This window comes from Vombatus ursinus, unplaced genomic scaffold (assembly GCF_900497805.2).
Source record: "Vombatus ursinus unplaced genomic scaffold, bare-nosed wombat genome assembly UNPS02014818.1, whole genome shotgun sequence".
Classification (NCBI taxonomy): Eukaryota; Metazoa; Chordata; class Mammalia; order Diprotodontia; family Vombatidae; genus Vombatus; species Vombatus ursinus.
The window spans coordinates 3,651,447-3,675,507 of record NW_020954596.1 but is presented as its reverse complement, the minus strand read 5'-3'; the positions used below and the strand labels follow the sequence as shown (position 1 = coordinate 3,675,507).

Below are 24,061 nucleotides of genomic sequence, written 5' to 3'. Positions count from 1 at the left end.
CAGAACCAAAGAAACAATGACTACAATTATATAAATGGAAATAACAATAAAACAACAGTAATGTTGTGAAATTATAGTGATCAAGCTTGGCCCCAAAGAAAAGGTAAGAGAAAATCTCCCCTAGTGCCCCCCCACTTCTTTGCAGAGGTGAGGGTCTGTGGTTATGCAACACTGCATGCAATGTCAGACTTTTTCAATGTGTTGATTAGTTTTGCTGAACTATTTTTTTTCTCTTTTTTATTCTTTCTTATAAGGGGGTGGCACTCTGGGTTGGTAATAGAAGGGAGATGCCAGTGATATAAAAATAAAAGCTATCAATAACATTTTTTAAAAAAAAATATATCTGGATGGTTTTATCATTTGCAAGTTGGGACTGAGTCAGCAATGTGACATGACAGCCAAAAAAGTTAATAAGGTTTTAGGTTGCATTAATAGAAGCATACTGTCCAGAACAAGGGAGGTGATTGTCCCATTGTCATCTGACCTGGTTAGACACCATCTGGAATATTGTATTCAGTTCAGAGTACTATGTTTTAGGCAGGATCCTGACAAACTGGAGTGCATCCAGAGGGTGGCAACCAGCATGGTGAGAAGGCTGGAGATAGAGCCAGGCAAGGTTTGGTTGAAGGAACTGGGGATGTATAGCCTAGAAAGGAGAAAACAGAAGAAACATAATAGCTTTCTTCAAGTATTTGAAGGGCTGCCTTGAGAAAGAGAAATTACACTTTCTCTGCTTGGCCTTTGAAGGCAGAATGAGAAGCAGTAGAGGGGATTTGTAGAAAAGGGAGAAAGAAAACTTTTCAAAGAATTAAGTAGGGATAGAGAAGAGGACCCATGATCTCACTGATATAGGGAACTTCCAAACTAGAAAATTCGTTCTACTGATGAGAATGAGCACCTCTACAACCTATAGTCTTAGAGATGAGTTGCCCAGAGCAAGGAGAGGTAAAGTGCCCAGAGTCAAGGATGTGTCAGAGCTAGATTGCTGTTTTATTCACTTACCAAGAGGTGTTCTTACCTAATAAAGGTATCACAACTAGAGTTAGTTTCTTTCTGTGTGGTAAGGGATGAGAAGTGTAATACAATGCACAGTATGTTAAAACTAAAGTCAGGAAGTCCTGGGTTTGAAGTCCATCTCTCATATTTACTATCTATACACATATATATGTATATATGTACCTACATACATCATAGCTGTATGACCCCAAATAAGTCCTTTAACCTCTCTGAGCCTTGGTTTCCTCATCTGTGTTTGGCACCTGATCTGGGCTGTATCCTCCGAGTGCAGCTAATACTTCTCCTCTGAGGATTCTAGGGAGCCCTGAGGAACTGAAAGGAAGGATATTATTCTAATACTATAGCTCATCTTCCCCCACCCCACACTGAGGTGCTTCACTCATTGATTTTTCAGTGGATATCAATTAATCAGTCAGACTTATTAGCTTTTAGTAAAGGGAATTTACTACAGTGATAGAATAAGAATGGTTGGTATAAAACATCCCTCCAAAAGTCTGTGATTCACTTTCTCATAAGTACATATAGAGTCCAGGAGAAAGTGGGCCCCGGCTTAGAACACAAGTAGCAAGAGGTGTAACTAGAGTTCCTCTTGTCTGCTTCGTTGTGTCCTCACGTGGTTCCCCATAGATACAGTGGTGTTGTTGCTTTTCTGGATTCCTCATAGAGTCTTGAAGCTGTGTTTCCTAGTTTGCCCTCATTTCCCAATGCAAATATTTCCACCAACTGAGACTTTCCCAGGGATGATGTTAGAATACCATCACGAAGTCTAAATCCTCTGAACCTCTGAAATCTCATGGAGGGGGGAAAGAGACAGAGGCCTTTCTCCACCTTCACCCCCCAAAGTAATTCCCTCTCAGTGGCTTGGCTGAAATTGTTCTCTTCCTTTAAGCAGCCAAATGCTCAAATGTCTGGTTTCAAAGCTAACTTGCTTTTTCACATACTTACCCACTGGACTTCACTGGGCTCACATTAGTCTAATGTCTTTGATTGACAGATCAACTTATTGAATAGAGGCGTTTTCATTTGATAAATATATCAAAGCTAGAGTTAGTTACTTTAAGTAGGCTAGTTAATCAACTCAATTGACCTACCTACAGGTAAAATGGGAGTAATAATAACTTGTAGTTTAAAGGTCTGGGGTGAGGATCAATGAAGCAACATGCATTTATTAAGTGCCCTCTATTTGCCAGACACTATGTGTAAAGTGTTCTATAAGCATTTAAGTGCTACATAAATGTAAGCAAATTCTGCCATAGAAGGGATTCCTGCTCACTTTGGGTTGGACTGATGACCTCCAATGTCCATGAAGAGATTGGCATTTAAAGCCTTTCATAATTAGTCTGCAGGCTATTTTCTGGGCTAATTACCTATTAACCCAGCTTGGGTAGAGTGCCAGGCCTTAAGTCAAGATTTATCTTCCTGAGTTCAAATCCAGCCTCAGACACTTGATAGCTATGTGACCCTGGGCAAGTCACTTTACCCAGTTTGCCTCAGTTCCTCATCTGTACATTGAGCTGGAGAAGAAAATGGCAAAACACTCCAGTGACTTTGCCAAGAAAATTCCAAATAGGGTCATGAAGAGTCAGACACGACTGAACAACAAAATTACTCATTATTTTCCCAAAGCACTCCAGGTTACGGCTACATACTGGCCTACTTGCTGTTCCCTGTAAAGGGCATCCCACCTTCTGCCTCTATGCCCTTGAATAGGCTATCTTCGGTGCCTAAAATGACATCCTTCATCATCTCAAACACTTGGAAGTCCTAGTTCACTTCCCAGCTGAGTTCAAGCACCACCTCCTTTCATCCAGTTGCTAATACCCTTCCCCACCCCCATTACTCTGTATTTATTTTGCACCCATCCTGTGTTTACTTCCCTATGAACATATTACAATACTGTATAAAACATTTGTAATGTTACATTAATATGTTAAATTATAAAATAACATTTATAGAATGTAAGCTCCTTGAAGGCAAGGCACTGACTCACTTTCCTATTTATATCCCTAGCAGAAAGCCCGGCCCACATAGCGAATGCTTAATAAAGGCTAGTTGATTGACAGATTGATGCAAAGAAGGGCACGACGAGTTAAAGACTAGAGCCCTCCTGGGTGCGGGGGTTTGATGGAATGTTCCACTTTCCCAAGGTGGGGGAGGAACTGCCCAGGAAGCGGCTCTTGTTTAACGCAAGATCCCCAACAGAGCCTTGTGGTGGTCAAGCAGGGACAGTGAACAGAATCATCTGGGCTTCACCGACCAGAAGAAGCCCCGAAGAGAAGCTGCTCATTCTCAGCCTGAGAATGAGTCTCCCCTGTCCCCACTCCCCGGGGGTTTGTTGGAGCCGCCCTAGCGCCCCCTGGAGGCGGGACGGAGGCTGTCACGTGGCCTGCCTCGCTCTGGCCAGCGGCTCCCTCAGCTGGGCGGGTGCGGGTCCTACCTCAGGTAAGGAGGAGGAGGCTGGGGAGGGGGGAGGGCAAAGAGAGTGGGACAATCCTTCCCCTTCAAGTCCATCCCACTCACCTTTCCACTCCGCCCAGGGGCCGGATATGGAGCCTTAGGCCTCTAGTTAGAATCCCACTTATTGAGGGTGGGGGTGGGGAGGCTGGAGTTTCGGGTCCGAGTTCCTCAAGGCCTCAGTTTCTTCCTCTGTCAAATGAGGGCATTGGATTCGATGACCACTAAGGCCCATTCCAGCCCTGATTCTAACATCCTATGACCCTGCTGCCTTCCAATGCACCTTCTAACGCTCTCACTGCTGTAATTTTTAAAAGATATATTTATTTTCATTTTTAATTTAACAAGCATCAGATAAAAATGGCTCTTCTGTATCCCTGGTAGAACAGGAGAAAAAAGAAGAAAAAGAGGATTGTGCTTGACATTGCAGAGCTGCGCCTTGTGCGGCTGTCTTTTCTTTTCTAAGGATGCAGCAAGGTCGGCTTGTCACTTTCAAAGCTGTCCTGCTTGTCTGTGCTCCTTCCCGGCCGGCCTTCTGTTCACTTCTCAGCGTTTGTAAAAGACTAGCCAGGAGGTGCAGTGGATGCCTCAGCTGGAGACAGGGCTTCGGAGCTGGGCTACTCACTAACCTCTCTCTGTCTCACTTTCTTCATCTGTAAGGTGAGGATGGTCGTGACCACTTGACTGAGCTGTCGTGACACTCATTGCTCTATAAATACTAGCTATTGTTGTTGTTTTCAAAAGATGGCTCAATGACTTTTTTTTTTTTTTTGCTGCTCAATTCCTATCCTCCCTCACCCTTTGTGTAACTACTTCTTAAGTTTTATCAGTGATTTTTGTTTCTGCCAAACAGTCATTTCCTGATATACCACAAGCAAAGAGAAAAACAGCTTCTTACCTGTCATTTTCTACCCCTAGTTATCTGCCCTGGATCTTTACCCTCCCTTACCTCTCTCCCTCTTTACCTCTCTCTCCCTTTCTCTCCCTCTTTCCCTCTCTTCTGTCTGTCTTTCTCCCCTCTTCTCCCTTCCCTGTCTCTGTCTCCCTCCTTCCTTTCCTTACACTCAATTCTTTCTCTCTCTCTCTGTATGTTTGTCTGTCTCTTCTCTCCCTCTCCCTCCCTCCCTCCTCCCCTCCCTCCATCTTTCCTTCTCCTCCTCTCCCCCCTTTCCCTCTCCCTCCCCCTCTCTCCCCTTCCCTGTCTCTGTCTCCCTTCTTCCCTCACTTGTTCTCTTTCCCTCATTCTTTTAATGATTTCATTGGCTCCTATGGATTGTGATCCTCCTTATCCAGATGACTCCCAAATCTCCCATTCTGACCTCTCCCTTAACCTTCAGTCCCTCATTTCAGAGTTGGAAGGACCCTTAAATATTATTTAATCCTATTCCTTCATTTATGCCTTGACTGTCTCATCAATTCCCAGGGGATTCTGTTTTCAAAGATAGTTGATTCTTAAATCTATATTTCTCCCAGCATTCTTTCACTGAACTTGAGTTCCTTATTTCTGGCACCTCAGACTCAGCATGTGAAAAACTAATGGAATTGGAGGGGACCTGAAAGTTCATCTGTTTCAGCCCTCTTCTCAAAGGATGAAACTAATTGATGGGCGCACATTTTGTTTCCTGGTTTTTTTTTTCCTACTGCAAAAAAAGCGATACACACATATACACGTATCTACATATACACATATGTATACATATCCATACATATAACCTTTTTGTCTTAGACCTCCTCAGGCCATATGCCTAGGAACTGGATTTTTGTGTCAAAAGATGTGATTAAACAGTTTAGTCACTTTTTTGCATAATTTCAATTTTTATCCTAGAATGATTGAACCAATTAATAGCCCTGACAACAGTATATTAGTGTGCCTATCTTCCTGCAGCCCTTCCAACATTATTTCTGTCTTTTTGTCATCTTTGCCAATTTTCTGAGAGTGAGGTGAAACCTTAGAGTTATTTTGAATTGCATTTCTCTTATCTTATTATTTAGGGAATTATTTTATATGGTTATTAATAATTTGCACCCCTTATGAGAATTGTTCAGAGCCTTCAACTTCTTATCTTTTAGAGAATGCCTCTTTATTTGTGTTAATTCTTTACATATAATTCTATTATCAGAGTTATTTGATGCAAAGATTTCCCCCTCCTCCCAGGTAAACAAAATCATTTTAGCTGAGAAACAAAGCAGGAATCATGGTCCAGTAGAGCCGGGGAGATGTACATGATAAGGATTTAGGCCAGGTCCTGGGTCACCAACCGGGCAGGTAGCCAGAATTTCTTAACTTCGGATGGATCAAAGGTCAGAGTGAAGTAATGAGTCAGAAATCATCAGACAGATGAGAAGCCCAGGTTCACAGGAAGGGTGAGCTAGACCTCAAGCAGGTTATTTCACTTTGTTTCTGTTTGCTTAGCTCTAAAATGAGGAAGTGGGACTAGATAATCTCTAAGGTTTCTTCCACCTTTAGTCTGGGGCTAATGTTCTAGACAGGGCATCAAGAAAGGAAAAATTGATACCCCAAGGAGAACAGATGCAGACCCCAGGAACAAGAAGAGCTCGTTCAATCTGTGGTAAACCTGTTTCAGCCCAGGAATCCTCTAAATCTGTTTTCTGCTGGCGCAGGAGGCTTAGGACTTGGTTAAAGGCTTGCAAGTGAAAGCAAGTAAACACATACGGGCAGCTCGTGTGGATAACATAAGAGCAGAAGTGGGGCATGTTTTGCATCATCTCATGGATCATGCTTGAAGAAACAACAAGAAAGTTGTTTTTTATCTCTATTTAATGTGACCTTAAAAATAAGCATTACACCAAAGCTCAGAGAGATCTACCAATGTCAAAGAAGGTGGGGGAGGAGGGGAATGTCCCTTGGGCCCATAGTTTTGTTATCCACTGTATGTCTGTCTGTGCCACAGCCCTGGCCCCAGCATTCCACAGGTCGCCGTGTGGGAGCTGACCCCACACAGTTACTGAGAGTGCACGTGAGGGATAAGGCATTAATGGCATGTGTTTTCCTGGTAAATACATTGGATTCATTGTTAGGAGTTTATTATTCACAATTAACTCTTAGTGTTGCTGGCTTATCACTGTCATTTGCCTTTTGTTTTAAACTGTAGTGTTGTTAGTGTTTGCTATGGGGAGTGTCTCATTTGAAATGCTCCACTGTGTTCTAAACTGAATACCTCTCCCTTGCTGTTTACTTATTGGGAATAGCAACTGAAGTGCTGGTCATTTGTCCACTCTATTTTCTAAACACTGGACTACTTGGAGGGAAATCTCTGCCAGATGGACAGAGGTCCTTTGCCAATTTTTACCCTAACAGCTGGGGAACAGTGGTGCATTTGAAGAGCCTGAAAGTTGTATTTGTAGGCATGAACCTAACAACGACCAGTGAAGTATGTAAGCTTAATGCGAGGCACTAGTGAGGAACTGTGATCCAGTAGTAAGAGTTAGGAGACCTGAGTGTAAGTCATACGTACCTCTGCCACTCCCTAGCTGTTTGGCCGTGAGCTGGTCACTTAGGGAAACCGAGGCTCTGTTTTCCTCTGTAAAAAAGGGAAGATGATAATATTTGCAATATCTGTGTCACAGAAATAAGATAGTGTATGTAAGGTATTGTAAACTTTAAAGAGCTTTGTAAGTGTAAGCTATTAGCATGTCTATTCCACAGCATTTATTGAGAACTTGTGAGTGTGACCCTGTTCTTGGTACTGTATTGGCAATGCCCCTATTAACAAAGAGGGCACATTTTGCCAGTAAGTACAATTTGTTATCACACACTGACATAATGTAAGAGGCACAGAAATGCCTTCCGTGGAATGTGAATCACCCCTTAGCATACCCCAGTATATCTTTGTCCCCTCTCTCAAGACAGTCTCCTACCTAATGACACAGAGGCTGCATATGGCCACGGCTCAGGCAGCATCTCTCCCGTTCATAGCTATTACTAAACCCTCTGGGTCCAGGGAGGACTGCCTTTGCATCAGTCAGGCCTGAGCTTTGGCATATCCTGGAGAGGCCTGAACCTGAAATGGTGACCTGGAGCCAAGGGAACCACAGCTCACCCCTGTACCCTTAACGCCCAGACAAATTTTGTGAAAAATTAGTGTTAATCGTGGAGAATTAATTAATCAGGGCATCATTATATGAGAATTATTTCATCTGATATAAAATTTAATCTCTGCCCTGTCATTCAGAATCTTTAAAAGATAGTCTTAACAAAATATACAAACCCAGGACAGGAATACCACTACTAGCAAACACCTTTCTTATGGGATGATGTAAAAGACAGATTTGTCAACTATCAAGCACAAGGAGACAGATTTTAAGTAGTAGTTTAGGAAATAGAAGATTAAGATTAGACTGTTCAGGAACATTTAATATCAGTGATCTTAAATTTAGATTTAAGATCAGGGATAAGAAAGGGATGAAATTGACCTTGGGCAAGTCAATTAACCCCAGCTGCCTAAAAAAAAGAAAGGGATGAATTGTTCTTTTGGAAAGGATGAGAACATTTTAATACAGTGCCTAGTCCTACATAGGTAAACATTTAATAAATAATACACATTTAAAATATATCAGAAGCAAGTAATATAGCATCTGTATAAGAAAGGTGTTTTGTTACAAGGTAGCTAATTCATAAAGTTAGAAATACCTATGTAGATTTATGGAGCTGTGTGTGAAGTGAAAAGACAATCTGTCTCTGCCTGCAGCCTAGGAAAACATCGAGGTTTTGTTTTTTTTTTTACTGCTGTCTCATATTGAGCTTGCACTAAAACCCCCACATCTTTTTCACAGAAATTGTTGTCTAGCCACAACTTCCCCATTTGATTGAACCTGTGTGGAACTTTACATTGATCCATTATATTTCATCTTATTTAATACAAACCACTGTTCTAGCTTGTCAACAACTGTTGAGTCTTAGCTACAAATTTTCTTAATCCTTTGAAATTTGTTCTCTGAAAATCTTATTGTCCTGGCTTTTATCTATCATAAACTCCATTATTGAATGGTCACTATCCTTCAAGATACCTATGATTTCTACTTCAACTACTAGTTTCTCCTTGTTGATCAGAATTAGGTCTAGACTACCAGTTCCCTTTGTTGCTTCTTCCACCTTTTGAAAGAAGTAGGTCACCAGTTTGTCAGCTGCTCTGCTTTTGATAGAGAGAGACCCCCTGAAGAATTCTAGGTGCTTCGGGTCCTCCATCATTATAATATTATGCTTTCGTGCTGAGTTTGTGATAAGTTTCTTGGTTTCTTCATCTGATTCCTCTTTCTGTCCAAGCAGTCTGTAGAAAAGTCCTCCATTGATTATCACCCACATCTTCTTCACGATGTTCCCCCTCCCTCCTCAGGTTCCTGAATTCCCTTACATGAGTATATCTCCATAATCTACAGTGCTATTCTGCCTATGTTCAGTCCTTTTTGAATAAGTTACGCCCTTTCAGATCATATTTCAGTCATGAGTCATAATCCATTGTCAGTAAAACCCACAATGTCAAACTTGTCTCCTTACGGTAGGATCTTTGTTGGTAGAATAATTCTTCCAATTATTACTTATACTTTGTGCATTTCTATATAGACATATGAAGCCGTGGATTTTATTGTTGGCTCATTTCTTGGATGTTATCTTTAATGAATTACTAAGCCTTTCTTCTACTATTCTGTTTCTTAGGTTGTACCTACAACTCTGTTTAGCACCTGGTTTGGCAGATCTATGTGGACAATTTTCTCCCTCCCTTTCTGTTTTCAGTTTCAAGCACTCTTGGTTATATTTGTAAGCTCCAGGAAAAATATAGTCTTACCAGCCCTTGTTAGGTACACTCCATTCCTGGCCAAGTGCCTGTCATTCCTGTATTTTTAGCTGCGGACCAGAGATCTAAATCCCATTCTCAGACAATATTATGATAGCTAACTCTTCAGTTCCTCGGTCTGCCTTTCTCTTGTGAACACCCTGCCTTAAGTCATTAGTAATGAAGAAAATACTACCAGTCCTGTAAAAATCCTCATTTTTTTGCCCAGGACTTCACAACCTTTCCGGTGTTATCCTTTGTCCCCACGTGAATCGCCAGAAGTGGATAGTTGGTCATCAGGCTTGGCAAGTCTCAGAAGTTAGCTGTCACTTCCCAGATCAGTTCCCCAAGAAGACAGCAGAACTTGAGGCTGTTTGTGCCAGACTGACGTGGGGCTACGTCATGGCCCCTCAGCAGGCAGTCGTCAGTGATCTCTAGTCACCTCTCCTTCCTCCGACCCTTACTGGATGACTGCTGACATCATCGTTCCTCGATGCCCAAGAAACACCGCGTGCCTCTTACTTTTCATTCCAGATGTTCCGTGGCCCTTCTCCCCTTCCTTCTTTTGCACATTCTCTTGTCCTTCAGCCTCCAAGGGTAGAATTCCGCTCTGCTTTGTTTTGTTCTTCAAGGAGCACTTCCTTGATAACCAAAGGGTGGAGTTCTGTTCCTCTTGCCCTTTCACTTTCTCCTCTGTGACGTAGACCAACTTGAATTTTGTGCAATACTTGGTGGTCAAGGAAAAGTAAACATGGCAAATATCACACGTCGTTGCAAAATGTTCCGTGTCCTCCTTACTTACTTGAGCAATCCTTTGTCCCGTTTTGGGTAATTCTCTTGGCTGATCCTTGTGGCTAATTGACGTCCTTGATAGTGTCTTTTATGCTGTTTCTTTCATACAAGTCTTTTGCCATGACCTACTAATGAGAATTTCCCTTGTCCTTTGGAACATTTGAAATTGTGAGCCTTCTGAGATTTTGCATGATAAGGGTGGATGGAAGAAAACAAGCACTTATTAAGTACCTGCTGTATGCCAGGCACTATGTTAAGTGCTTTACAAAGATCTCATTTGATCCTCAAAACAACCCTGGGAGGTAATTGCTATATTATTCCCATTTTATAGTAGAGGAAACTGATGCAGACAGGTTAAGTTACTTGCCAGAGTCCCACAGTGAATAACTATCTGAAGCTAAACTTGAACTCAGGTCTTCCTGACTCCAGGCCCAGTGCTCTCCATCCACTGTGCCACCTTGATGCTTTTTTAAAGGACCAAATGAAGAGCATTAACAGCTTAGCTAAACTGCACAGTCTGGAATTGAAAAATCCTTCATCATCTGTCAACTCCCTTCTCTCCAGATTTTACATCAGGAGAACAAACAGCTCCCTTCTTGATGGCTAGATCCTGTTCCCTAGTACGATGTAAGAGCTGCTGGGTTTTTGGAAATGGAACAGGCTACAGGGAAGAGTATGCCTAGAAATATAGACCAGGAATTAGTAGAGAAGGCAGCTTTCACAAAGTGTGAGAACATATATCCTGAAACACAGTGCTGAGAAGACCGGAAACATTTTTGAATTTTTTATTTGTTTATGATGCAGAATACTTATGTGGAATGCCTGTGTATGAAAGAGAGTATAATAAAAATAGCTCAGTTTCATAGAGCTCTTTTAAGGTTTACAAAGCAATCTCCACGGAACAACCTTTGCGTGAGGAATAGGTAGTACTATTCCCATTTTACAGATGAATCTAGGGCACTGAAAGGTTGGGACCTGCCCCAAGTCACATAGTATCAGAGCTGAGAATCAAATCCAGGTCTTCTGATTCAGTGTCCAGTGCTCTTTCTGCCACACAGTCCGTCCTAATTTATGTGCCAGCTCTGACTGTTGCCTGCCAAACTGGCCTTTTCCACTGTCCTTGATTACATTGCTTTATAAAAATCCTGAGCTTGCTCACATTTGTTGTCCTTAGAATGATTATGCCCACACTGTTGGTGAGTGCCCCATTTCAGATCACAAGAGAGTGTCTGGTGAGGTTTCCTTTTGTCCATTTTCCACCTGCATTGAGTCCTGAAAGAGAAATTGTGTTGGAGTAAGCATAGATTCAGGCCTGGCAGTCTACAAGTACATTGGTGGTGATCTTGTCTTTCTATTTAATGTCTATCAGGAAATTGCTGGAGCTAGCTCTAACTAACCAAGCTGATTATTCAGCATGAGCATTTACACCTTAGAAATCAGCATCTGCTACAAATCAGGGCTTGATTTATTGTTTTGTTAATTGTCTAGACTTAAGAAAGTATTAATAATGCAGATTAAGCTTAAAAACATGTGTTCACACATTTTTCCAGCCAGGGAGTCCAGTTGTTAAACATTTCACAGCTCATCCCTGTATTGTTGCATAAATATAGCTTGAGCTCCCCCAGAGTGCAGTAGAAGGCTCGGAATGAAGTCATCACTGGACAGGTGGCCCGGGGACTATAGACCAATCATAACAACGACAGTAAATGGCATGTATGTAGTAATGTATATAGTACTTTAAGGTTTGCAAAGTACTTTACGTTCATTATCTCATGTGAACTTCATAGACCTATGGCTGAGAGCTGGTGATAGTTGAGTTCAGTTCTGTTGCGTATGATGCTGATAAGGTCATGACTACAGGATCAGTCCCTATTTATGAGCTTTCATAAGTTTCACTCTGCTCCATAGCCACAAACTGAATAACTCACTAGCACCTTGCTGGTATTTTGCAAACGTGTGATTACCCAGAGCATTCCTTCTTCCTCCAGTCATGCTTCTTTGTGGAAGTGAAGCAAGTTCAGCTCTGCTGCGAGTTAGGTAAGATGTTTCCTATGGGTCTCCAGATTACCCCACTCCTTCCTCTTAGTCCTCATATCAAATAAGGCACAATTCACCCCAGCTACTGACTCTCCTCCCATGCTTAAATATTCTCAATACCAATGCCATCCTAGCTATCTGCCTACTTTCTGGCACCCTTAAATAGCCACACAAAATTGAAAGCATTTATTCCCCACTTGTGCTGCTTTCTAGCTATGAAGGCGATATGACCCTGGGTAATTCCTGCATAAATGGTGGTAGCTCTTTTCCTCCTAACCCTATGATATTCTAATCTCCTGACATAAGAGGACTGCATGACGGAGTATACATCAGAGGGTCATAATCTGGTGTCCGTTAACTTTTTTAATTTTAATGATTATGTTTCAACATGATTGGTTTCCTTTGTAATCCTATGTATTTTATTTTATGCATTTCAAAATATCCTGAGAAGGGGGTTCATGGGCTTTTCCAGACTCCCAAAGGCAACCGTGATGTGAAAAGGGATAAGAACCAGTAGCTGGCAGAGTGTACATTCCTCCCAGCTATTGGAAACACAACACAAAGTACATTTCCTGCTGACAGTGAGGAAATGGAACATCTTTATCAATGATCATCAGTACATTACATCTTACTACATTGTGTACATGATGAGTCATAAGAAAGTGTTTAAGGAGCTAGCTGTCACAGATGTCTATAGCAGATCTGGGAGCAGTGGGCATCACCCCTAATCCTTCAGTTTGATATGCAGGTTGATGCTGCTTTTGCAACATCCTTTTAACCATAAGGTATCCACTGTGTGTGCAGGCCTTGGTGAGTTTTGGTGAATACAGGTAAGAATGATACCTAGGCCCTGTCCACATGGAGCTTACAGTCTGGTTTGGGAGATAGATTTGCATTTTTTGTATTTTACACATCAAAACTTTGATGGATCTTTGACTTAACCTCATCAGTGTGGGTTCTCCTCCAAAAATGCAGGTGGCAAATCATCCATGCCAGTTCATTCTCGGCAACTTCTGTTCATGTGCTCCCATGAATCTTTCACAAGGAACCTGCCTACCAGGCTGGAGGCCTTAAAAGGCATGGAAAAGCCTTCACCATGTGGCTCCACTCTACCCTTCTAGGCTTGTTGCATATTACTCACATTACATGCACCTTGTGTTCCCAAATGGACTCATTTGTTGTTCCCGTAGATGACATTCTGTCTCCCATCTCTATGCCTTTGCATGGCCTCTCTCCTATGCCTTCGTTGAAGTCCCTCCAAACTTCTGCCTTAAAATAGCTTTCTTCAGAGTCCAATTCAAGTGCCACCTTCTGCTGCACTTGAGGCTTATCCTGATCTCTGCCACACACATTGCTAGTGTCCTGCCCCTGGAAATTATTTTATATGCATTTTGTATTTAATTTTCTATATACATGTTGTTTTCTTGCAGTAGAATGTAAGCTTCTTGAGGACAAGAACTGTTTTCATTTTTGTCTTTGTATCTGCAGTGCCTAGCACATAATAGATGCTGTTTAATGAGTGAAGAAGATTAGAATTCCATAACTCACAGCCTCTCTCATCAACATAAGAGAAATATTGATGTTTAAAAAAAAAGATAGGCGTCTGTTTTAGAGAGAAGCTTGGCTTAATTAAAAGCACAGCACCATTTCCCAAAAGAAATACACCAAGGACTGTAGTCCAGTCCTGGGAGGAGAGTGTGTCTCTTTTCTAAGGACCAGTGTTGCTAAGTATGGAAAAGCTCATCATCAGCGGACTGTCCACTTAGTGATGAATTCTTTAGCCATGACAGCCTGTGAAAAGGTGACCTAGACACATGAAAAGTTAAATAAGCATAATGATGGAGAGAAGGAAGAGAAACCAAGGGCTGAAATTAGCGTGGAAGGTAAAAATAGAATTAGAAACCTGCATGCGGTATCCAGTTAATCAGGAGACCACAGCAACAAAGACTTTACAGTTTTTGCAATAAGAAATAATGCTGTCTTTGCATAACAAACTTTTTTTTTCTTTTTGATAATATTCTGCAGGTATACAGTTTGGCCCAATGACAGGATTACTGGGGAAAAGGGTATACTTTTGTATTGTACTGTCAGATTGTTCTCCAAAAAGATCCCACCATTTCCAGAGCTCTTTCACCTCGCCCCCTTTACTAAGCCTATTCTTATTCCTGTGCGGGAGCTGAAGGGACCAAGCTTCTTAGCCATTCCTGGCTTCTGAACTAGCTTGACTGCTTGAGTTCAGAATTCTGCCTTATCTGAACCCCAACCTCTACCTGTTTCCCTGCCTCTGATGCTGCCACCCTTTCCAGGTCTTATTTCCTAGCACTCCTGTTCCCTACTGCTATGAACTCCACCTCCACAAGAGTTCATTTATTAGGGTTTGTTAACCAGGAAAAGGAGTATTAAAGTATTAACAAGGGAAAGGTACAGAAACAAGTACAGAAATAATATAACCAGGCAGATGTATATAAGAAACCATCTTCATTCCAGACATGGTCACCCTAAACTTTTTCAGTTTTCCAGGCTAAAGTTGCCCTCTTAATCCCTTCAAATGCCTGGAGTGAAGTCAATAGGTTTACCCCTCATATGACCCTAGACAAGAATAATGGTTTTTTGTCTCAAACATATCCAGGCTAAATTTGGGGTTTACCCTTTTAGGCTTGCAGGAGCTAGTTTATTGATCTGCTTTTTCAATCCCACCAGTCAAGAAGCCTCATGGTGGCATCTTGGTGATCATCCTATATGATCATTTACCTATTTAGAAACATAACGGAGCCCAACTCTAGCTCAGTTAGAGGACAGACAAGAAATGTGAACAGCTAAACAAAACAATCCTTGAAACCAGAATAATTTAACAGTATACACAGATTATTCCCCAAATTTACAAAATACAGCTTTCTTTACAGGCGCTCATTGTATTTTTTATCATATTCCTTGCTAGTGTTATCCTGTTGGTTAAACTGGTGGGCCAAAATACTGTTACAAGGGAGTCTTGATGAAAAAACTGATGAGTCATACAGATATTACAGTTAAGAAGATGCTAATTATAAAGAGATCCAGGTTGGCTGAGCCTTGAAGGGTGGGAGTCATCACAGATCCAGGCTCTGGTCTTCAACTTTGCAAGTAGAGGACTTTTGTTTTATCATTTCTTCCTAGAGTTATCACATTCTAGGGAATTAATTCTTGCTATTGAAACTAAATTAAGGTTGTCCTAAACTAACTTGCCCCCCCAAAACCAGTTTGAGCCCCTGAGAAAGGCCTAACACCTGGATTAGCCAATCAGGAGAAAGACATTTTTGGCCCACTCTGAGTTTAACCTATCATGATGTTTTGGGTGCTGTGGCATAATAGACATGCTTTACTCTCTGAGTGAACCCAAGACCTCCTGCTAAATTTTGCTGACTGGGAACATTCTTCTGCCAAGGACCTGGCCTACCAGACATCTCCCTTATCTTATTGTTTAGGATTCTGCCTTGTTACCAGCTGTTTTGAGTAATGGCATCCCTCTTCCCTGTTGTTTATGAGCACTGTTATGTTATGTTTATGATAGATTATTATGTATATATTAACTATATGTAATTACAGAAATTATAGAAAGCTATAATTTCAATTGACACTTTGGTACCTCTCATTTTATTTTACGAATCTATTCTGTTAAGAAATTACTTTCCCATATTATGGTTAATGCATATGGAGACTATAATTTTGACAGGCATCCTGAGTCGAGAAGGGAGCGGGGAATTGCTCTGAGGATATAAGATCCCCTTCAACTATCCTTTCCTTGAGCTCATTTTCAAATGAACTCCCGTATATGGACCCAAACCCATCTCCAGCTTTGAGAGAAATAACCATGTGCATGCAACCTAATTCTGTTTGTTCTTTGATCAAACCTCTGGTATAGGTTGACAGTTGACATCTGATAAAGTAGGATTATATTAATTTATAATGAGGGAATCTACCTTTCCAGTTGCCAGAATATTCTTGTCTACTGTCCCAATCAACTGGTTAAAGACCCCTGGTGAAAAAAAAAATTATTCATGTTTGTGCCTGAAACCCAACTCAAAGTGAATTATTACTGACAACCTTGAGTAAATTATGGCCCAGTGTTATGGGCAGTTTTCTAATCAACTGAAAGGCTTTTTTAGAGTGAGGCATCTCCCCTCCCACCAAATCAGCTGAATTTCTTCAAATAGGCTTTGTTTGCCTCAGGTTCCCTGTTTCTCTTCTCTGTCTGAAGTCCATTCAGATCAATGAATATTAATTTCTTACTATGTACAGGACACTGTGGTAGATAATAAGCATACAAAGATGAAAGGTGACAGTACCTCTCAATTCCCCACCACCCAAGTATCTTAAATTCTACTGGGAGGATAAGACATGCACACAGATAAATTTACTACATTGTCCAGTGTGATGGGGGAAAGAAAAATCAAGACAAATGAACTAGGAAAACATGAAGAGGGAAAACTTACTTTTAGCTTTAGGGGATCATCTGAGCTGAGCGTTGAAGGAAGAGAGAGAATCTGAATGGTTATTAGATAGGTTAGATAGAGTGAGTGAGTGAGCATTTATTAAGCATTTACCGGTAATGTGCTAGCACAGACTCTGCTAATTGTTTACAAATAAAGACAGTGCCTGGTTTCAAAGAACTTACATTCTAATGAGAGAATATAACACATGAAAGGGAGAGGGCAGGAGAGGGGGATGAGGTTGTCATACCTGGAGATATTCAAGATAAGACAAGGTCAGAACTGACCTCTTTAAGCTTAGGGTGGTTTCAGGGATGCAGTCTAGCTTTCTAGTGGAGAGGGAGTAGAAATGATGACCAGAGGGAATTGAGTGGAGAGAGCATGACTGGAGATGGCCAGCAGAGATGAGGCAGGAATACATTCCAGGCCTTGGATCAGCCTGCAGAAAAATGCATGAAGGTGGGAGATGATATGCTAAGTTCAGAGAACAATTAGTCATTCTGGTTTGGCTCAAAATAGTCTGAAAATGAGTAATATGAAATAAGGCTAATGGAAACTTAGAGCCACATTACAGAGAGCTCTAAATGCTAGGCTAAGGAGCTTTTGTTTTATCCTTTGAGCCGTAAGGCTACACTAGAGGTATCTGAGTATGGGGAAGTGACATGATCAGACTTGTGCATTAAGACAATGATTTTGGCAGCTGCTTGAAGAATATTTTGTCCCAAAGAGATCATACAAATGAGAAAAGGACCCACATGTACAAAAATATTTATAGCAGCTCTTTTTATGGTGGCAAAGAATTGGAAATTGGGGGATGCCCATCAATTGAGGAATGGCTGAACAAGTTGTGGTATATGAATGTATTGGAATACTATTGTGCTATAAGAAATGATGAGCAGGCAGACTTCAGAAAAACCTGGAAAGACTTGTATGGTCTGATGCTGAGTGAAGTGAGTAGAACCAGGAGAACATTGTACACAGTAACAGCCACATTATGTGATGACTAATATTGATAGACTTAACCCTTCTCAGCAATACAAGGATCTAAGACATCTCCAAAGGCCTCACGATGGAAAATGCTATCCACATACAAAGAAAGAATTATGGAATTTGAATGCAGATCAAAGCATTCTATTTGCAATTTTTTTTCTTCTGTTGTGTTTTGTTTCCTCTTTCTGGTGGTTCTTCCTGTTAGTTCTAATTCTTACTTACAACATCACTAATGTGAAAATGTGTTTAATAGGAATGTATTGTACAGCCTATATCAAATTATGTGCCATCTTGGGGAGGGAGGTGGAGAAAAATTTAAAACTCAAAAGCTTATGGAAGTGAGGGTTGATAAATCAAAATAAAATAATTTTAAAAAATAATATTTTGGAGACTGGATGGATTGGAGGCAGAAAGACCAGTTAGGGGGCTCTTGGGATAGTTCAGACAAAAAAAAAATACTAGGCTTGAACCAGGGTAGTAACAGTTTGAGTGGAGAGAAGGGGATGGATGTGAAAGATACTGTGGAAATAGAATGGACAGCGTTTGGAAACTGATTGAATGTAGCCAAAGAGAAGAAAAGGAAGAGTCAAAGATAACTGAGAATACCTGGGTGACCAGGAGGATGGTGATGCCATTGGTAGAAGGAGGTAAACTGAGGGGTGGGAAGATGGTCAGTTCAGTGTTAGTCATGTTAAGCTTGAGATTCTAGTGGGACATCTAGACAGAGACATTCTGCAAACAGATGTGAACCTGAATGAAACTCAGGACAGAGATTAGACTTCAGTATATAAATTTGAGAGTCAGTGGCATAGAGGTGGCTGAGAATTAAATCCTTGAGAGGAAATAAGATTTCTCAAGAAGAGATTATAATATAAAGAAAAAAGAGAAAAGTCCCAGGGGATAGAAAGGAAGGAAGGAAACCAGCATTTGCATAGTGTCTACTGTGTACCAGACACTATGCTTAGCATTTTATCAATATTGTCTCATTTGATCCTCACAACGACCCTGGGAGGTAAATGCTGTTATTATTCCTATCCCCATTTTACAGCTGAGAAAACTGAGGTAGACAGAAGTTAAGTGACCTGCCCAGGATCACTTAGGGGATGAGGAGATTGTGATAAACCATCAGAGAAGAATAATAAAAAGCTAAATAGTCAGATAGTTACAAAGAGAACCAGGAGAGAGTAGGGTCCTGGAAGGCAAAGCAAGAAACAATATCCATAATTGAGAGGATGCCCATCAATTGGGGAATGGCTGAGCAAGTTGTGGTATATGAATGTGATGGAATACTGTTGTGCTATAAGAATTGATGAACAGGCTGACATCAGAAAAACCTGGAAAGACTTGTATGGTCTGATGCTGAGTGAAGTAAGCAGAACCAAGAGAACGTTGTACACAGTACCAGCCACGTTGTGTGATGACTAATATTGATAAACTTAACCCTTCCTGGCAATACAAGGATCTAAGACATCTCCAGAGGCCTTGTGATGGAAAATGCTATCCACACCCAAAGAAAGAACTATGGAAGCCAAATTGTTATTTTTTTCTCTTCTGTTGAGTTTTGTTTCCTCTTTCTGATGGTTCCTCATATTGGTTTTAATTTCTACTTACAACATCACTAATCTGAAAATATGTTTAATATGAATGTAAATGTATAGCCTATATCAGATTATGCGCCGTCTTGGGGAGGGTGGTGGGGAGGAAGGGGGAGAAAAATTTTAAACTCAAAAGCATATGGAAGTGATTATTGATAAATCAAAATAAATTAATAAAAAAAAAGAAAGAAAAAAAGAAAGAATATCCAGGAAAATTCAAGGAGTTGAGTGCAGTAGAAGAGAGAACAAGGACGGAGAAGAGACTGTGGTATTTAAGTTAGAGCTCACAGGCAATCCTTGAAAGCACTTTCCTTCTCTTGCTATTTATCATTTTCCTTCCATTTTCCCCATTTCCCATTGGTGAAATCCTCCTGGTACCTCCATTTTGGGGAGGGGCTCAGACTGGCCCATTTTCATTTCTCTCTTCCATCTCCTTCTGACTTTCTGGACTTGGTCACTGTGCCCTCCCACAACCCTCTTTTCAGCTCCCTTTTTAAAAAGAATTTAATACAGTACACTGCAAAGACTCTGAGAAAAGGCCTGGATTTGGTGTCAGAGGCCCAATGTGACTCCTTACTTACTTCCTGGATGACCTTGACCAAGACCCCACTCAGGGGCTCATTTTTCTCCTCTCTAAAATGAGGGCTAAACTCAATGTCCAAGACCTTTCCCATTTTAAATCTATGAATGCAGGAAAACAAAATAACAAAAATTCAAATGTCCAGGGTGATTGAGAATCCCTTAGTTAATCCTGGTTCTTTATTTGGTTAACCTGGGAACCGGCCCGGTTTCCCACTATTCGCCTGAGGTCTCTTCTGTCAGATTTTATTCCTCAGTTCATCCCCCTAGCCAATGTTTTTCCTCACATACTCAAATGAATCTGTTTTCATCAATCCAAATACTCCCTCTGTGCAAGCCTATTAAAAGCCTGCTTTTTAGTAAAACTGAAAATATCTAAAAATAATCTTGAAGGTCAGGCAATGGATCAAGGGTGCTGACCAACACTAAGAACAGAAAGTACCTGTCTTCTTAAGAATCTTGTATCTTCGACCCTCTGAAGTGATTAGGTGGTCATTGTTCCATCTAAGGGCAATCTCCTCTTTCCACACTGCTGAAGTGAGTGGTGCTATTGGTGCCCCTTTCTCCACTGAGAAAGCATTAAGATATTGACTTCAGAGAGGAGGTCACTTTGTTTTCTTCTGGGGAATACTTGAGGGCAGTGGACAAAGAAGGAACTGAGGAGTGACTGTTGTTTGGAATGAATGTTAACTCAAAAACTGTATTTTCTTTTTGCTTTTTTGGTGAGGCAAATGGGGTTAAGTGACTTGCCCAGGGTCACACAGAGCTAGTAAGTGTCAAGTGTCTGAGGCCGGACTTGAACTCAGGTCCTTCTGACTCCAAAGCCAGAGCTCCATCCACTGCGCCGCCTAGCTGCCCCCAGAACTGCATTTTCACATCTTTTGCTTGTTTGTGATTCCTGTAAATGTTACCTCAAATCATCTCAGTGATAGAGACATGTCAGAAATCATAGGATCACTATGCCATTTTCTCCTCATCTGTCTAATCTAGAAATGACTTAAATATTAGATTAATGGTAAAATATATAAAATAGTTTCTTACATTTGTGCCCAAAAGTCTTTTTTTTGGGGGAGGGAGGCAATTGGAGTTAAGTGACTTGCCCAGGGTCACACAGCTAGTAAGTGTCTGAAGCCCAATTTGAACTCGGGTCCCCCTGATTCCAGGGCTGATGCTCTATCCATTGTGCCACTTAGCTGCCCAGCTAAGAGTCAGTATGGTATTAACATTTTACATTTCACAATGATACAGATCACAACCCTTCCTTGCTTGCCTCTCCTGTCAACTCTTAACCATGTCTTGTTCGTTTTCTCCCATAAGTTCACCACAAGAGTTCCACCCACAGTATATCTCCCACATTTCTCCCCCAGACTTGGTTCTCCAAGAATTCATCTTCCCCTTAGGAAGCATACTCCCTCACCTCCCCCTCCCACACACAAGAGGAAGGAAAATCCAAAAATTCTTTCATTGTCCTCTCTAACTTTCAGTCTTACAGATGACCTCTCAGACCCCAAGGGGGAAAGTAATTATAAATTGAACTATTCAGCTTGGACAGAATGAATTTACTTTTTGGAAGATCTTTCAGAAACTAACATGGGGCCTTGTATAAAAAGAACTTAATAAAAGTTTATTGAATGACCAAGCTTGGATGACCCCTAAAAGTATCTAACTATCCTAGGATTGGACCTCTAGATCTGTGGTATGCTACCAATGTTTCTATTTTCAGGGGGGAACTAGGTGATGCAGTGGATAGAGTGCCAAGCTTGGAATCAAGAATCCTGCCTCAGATACTTACTTGACTGGGCAAGTCATTAAAAAAAAAAACTGTTTGCCTCAGTTTCCCCATCTGTTAAAAATGAGGATAATAATGACACTTCCCTCCCAGGGTTGTTGTGAGCATCAGAGAGATAATGATTGTAAAGCATGTAACACAGTGCTGGAACATGGTAAGCATTGTCAACTAAATGTTATTTACCTTTAATATTTTCTGGAGACTAGAGATTTCTCTTTCCTTCCCTACAGGCAAAGAGGACAACAGAAAACAGCATTAGTTTCCCCTGTGATCTGGCCACCATGCATCAGGGACATGGTGTTAGCCAAGGACCTCTCAGCCTAGCACATGTGTGGCGACAGCCTCCCCGCCTTCTCATTGTGGATGCTGCATGTCCCTCATGGGGCAGAGTCTGTTCCAATCTCTGTGAGGCTCTGCAGAATTTCTTCTCTCTAGCCTGCAGCCTGGAAGGCCCTAGCCGCATGCCCTTGTTCAGCATGTATGTGGTTCAGAGTCGACATGAGTGTATCCTTCCTTTTGTGGTGAGTAGAACCAGAAGAAGGTTCCTCAGAGGGCTTGAGAATGGTCATGCCTGAGATGGGTTCTAGTTGTGCCACAAACAGGAAGTCAGAGCAGCTAAGGCTTAGGAAAGGAAGGCAGCATCTTACTACTAAACAGTGAGGAAAGCGAATCTGTTGGAGAGGCAGATAAGCTAGGTTCCTGCACAAAATCCCACTCTGATGCTCCATTGTAATCTGGTGATGACTCTGAGCTCTTAAAGGGGATGAGAGCAGTAGTTTCTACTGAGCTGGAAAGGCTTCAAGTACAGTCTCAGTTACAGACTGTTTGCATTCTGAGGACCAGCCTAGCTAACTGTGAAAAGGTTCATCACCACTAGTCTGTCCACTTGGGATTGACTTCTTTGGCTATCACAATGCATGACACAAAGAAAAATACAAAACGGCAGAAGGGCCACCCCTCCTTATGCAATGACAATAGCAGAATTATATAAAAAGAGGCAGAAGGGGGTTAGAACCACATTTTTAGATTGTCTATAAACATTAGTTTAACTATTGGTACTCTGAATGTAAGGTCCTTGTCCTTTGACCAATGAGCAGCCATAAATGAAAGCAGAAGACACAGAGAAGGTGCTGTTAAATGGAAGCATGGCATATCAGTCTTCCAGGGGAAGCAAATAAAGAAAGGAATTGGTGGAGTTGGTTTACTTGTGTGTCCAAAGACAATAGAAATATTATTTCATGGATGCCTGGTCATCATGTTACAGTGCTTATAAGTAGCATAAAATGAGCTCATTATACTAATAAGCATTGGTTAAAAAAAAAATCACCGTAAAGGTGATCAGAGCTTTTGTGCTAACATCTGTTGGAGAGGATGAAGAGGTATAGAAACTCTATGAAGAACTTGTTGAGACCTTCCCAACTAAATTAATATGTACTTTTAATATGACTGACTTAAAAACAAATGTGGGACAGAAGGGAAGGGGGCAAAAAGAATGTTGATCGAAGCATACTGTTTGCTATTTGCTATTTTTTTCTTCTGTTTTGTTTTCTCTTTCTTGTGGTTCCTCCTATTGGTTCTCATTCTTCCTTACAACATCACTAATGTGAAAATATGTTTAATAGGAATGTATATGTATAGCCTGTATCAGATTGCATGCCATCTTTGGGAGGGAGGTGGGGAAAGAGAGGGAGAAAAATTTAAAACTCAAAAGCTTATGGAAGTGATTGTTGATAAATCAAAATAAATTAATAAAAAAGGAACAAAAAATTAACACATCAAAATGGAAAAAAGGTTGAAAATATAGCTCAAGAGTAGGAAAAGAGAGGCTAACAGTTTATATACTGTACCAAAACCTGATACCTATATATCATGAATAAATTCTTCTTAAAGATAGCACTAAATGACAAACAGCAAATCACATCATAAAAATGACATCAATTATATCATAAGAGACAAGAAACAGCTGGCTACTGATGTGGAAATTATTTCTAAATCAGCTTTCTGTGTATGGTGAAACCATCAGCTTGTTTAGGGCAAAGATCAAAATCAGTGCCAAACTGAAGAAAGAATGAAAGTGAGAAGATATGGTATACAATTAAATCAGCGGCAACCTTGCTTATACAAGCTATTGACACTAAATTAAGGAAATCAAGCTATTGACACTAAATTAAGGAATAGACATTCACACAATCACCATTTCCTAAGGAATTTTAACTTGTGTGAACAACTGCACAGTAGTCCAAAATAGGGTCTCCAGGCCCTCGATTTCTGTGAGTAGATTATAGGGAGTCCATGGACTTGGATAAGAAAAGGTTATGTCTTTATTCCAGTATAATTTATATCCTTTGCAATCCTATATATTTTATTTTATGTATTTAAAAAGGTTATTCTGAGAAGCGGTCCATAGGTTTCACCAGACTGCCTAGAAACTGCTTTAGTGACAAAACACTTGATTTCTTTGCAAAGCAGTGAGATGTGGAAGACAAAGGCAAAAGCAATTTAGAATATAAACACAAAAACTTAGGTAGAAGGATGGCAGAAAATTATGGG

At 40.9% G+C, this 24,061-nt stretch overlaps 1 protein-coding gene and 1 long non-coding RNA gene across 3 annotated transcripts in view; one reads left to right on the top strand and one right to left on the bottom strand.

The window, feature by feature from the left end:
- M1AP (meiosis 1 associated protein) overlaps nucleotides 1-24,061 on the top strand; it is a 121,731-nt gene that overhangs the window by 2,892 nt on the left and 94,778 nt on the right. The window contains exons 2-3 of one of the 2 annotated variants that reach the window (XM_027836219.1): nucleotides 3,028-3,459; nucleotides 21,742-22,032. In XM_027836219.1, the coding sequence (XP_027692020.1) occupies nucleotides 21,793-22,032 (240 nt within the window). In that variant the 5' untranslated portion in view covers nucleotides 3,028-3,459; nucleotides 21,742-21,792. Of the gene's footprint in view, nucleotides 1-3,027; nucleotides 3,460-21,712; nucleotides 22,033-24,061 lie in introns of those variants that run through there. The other variant, XM_027836220.1, reaches the window with a different exon arrangement.
- On the bottom strand, nucleotides 3,884-10,010 carry LOC114023536. The gene is made up of 3 exons (XR_003566814.1): nucleotides 9,460-10,010; nucleotides 6,948-7,013; nucleotides 3,884-4,124 (listed from the first exon to the last, which is right to left on the bottom strand). It is a non-coding gene; the product is annotated as an uncharacterized LOC114023536 (long non-coding RNA).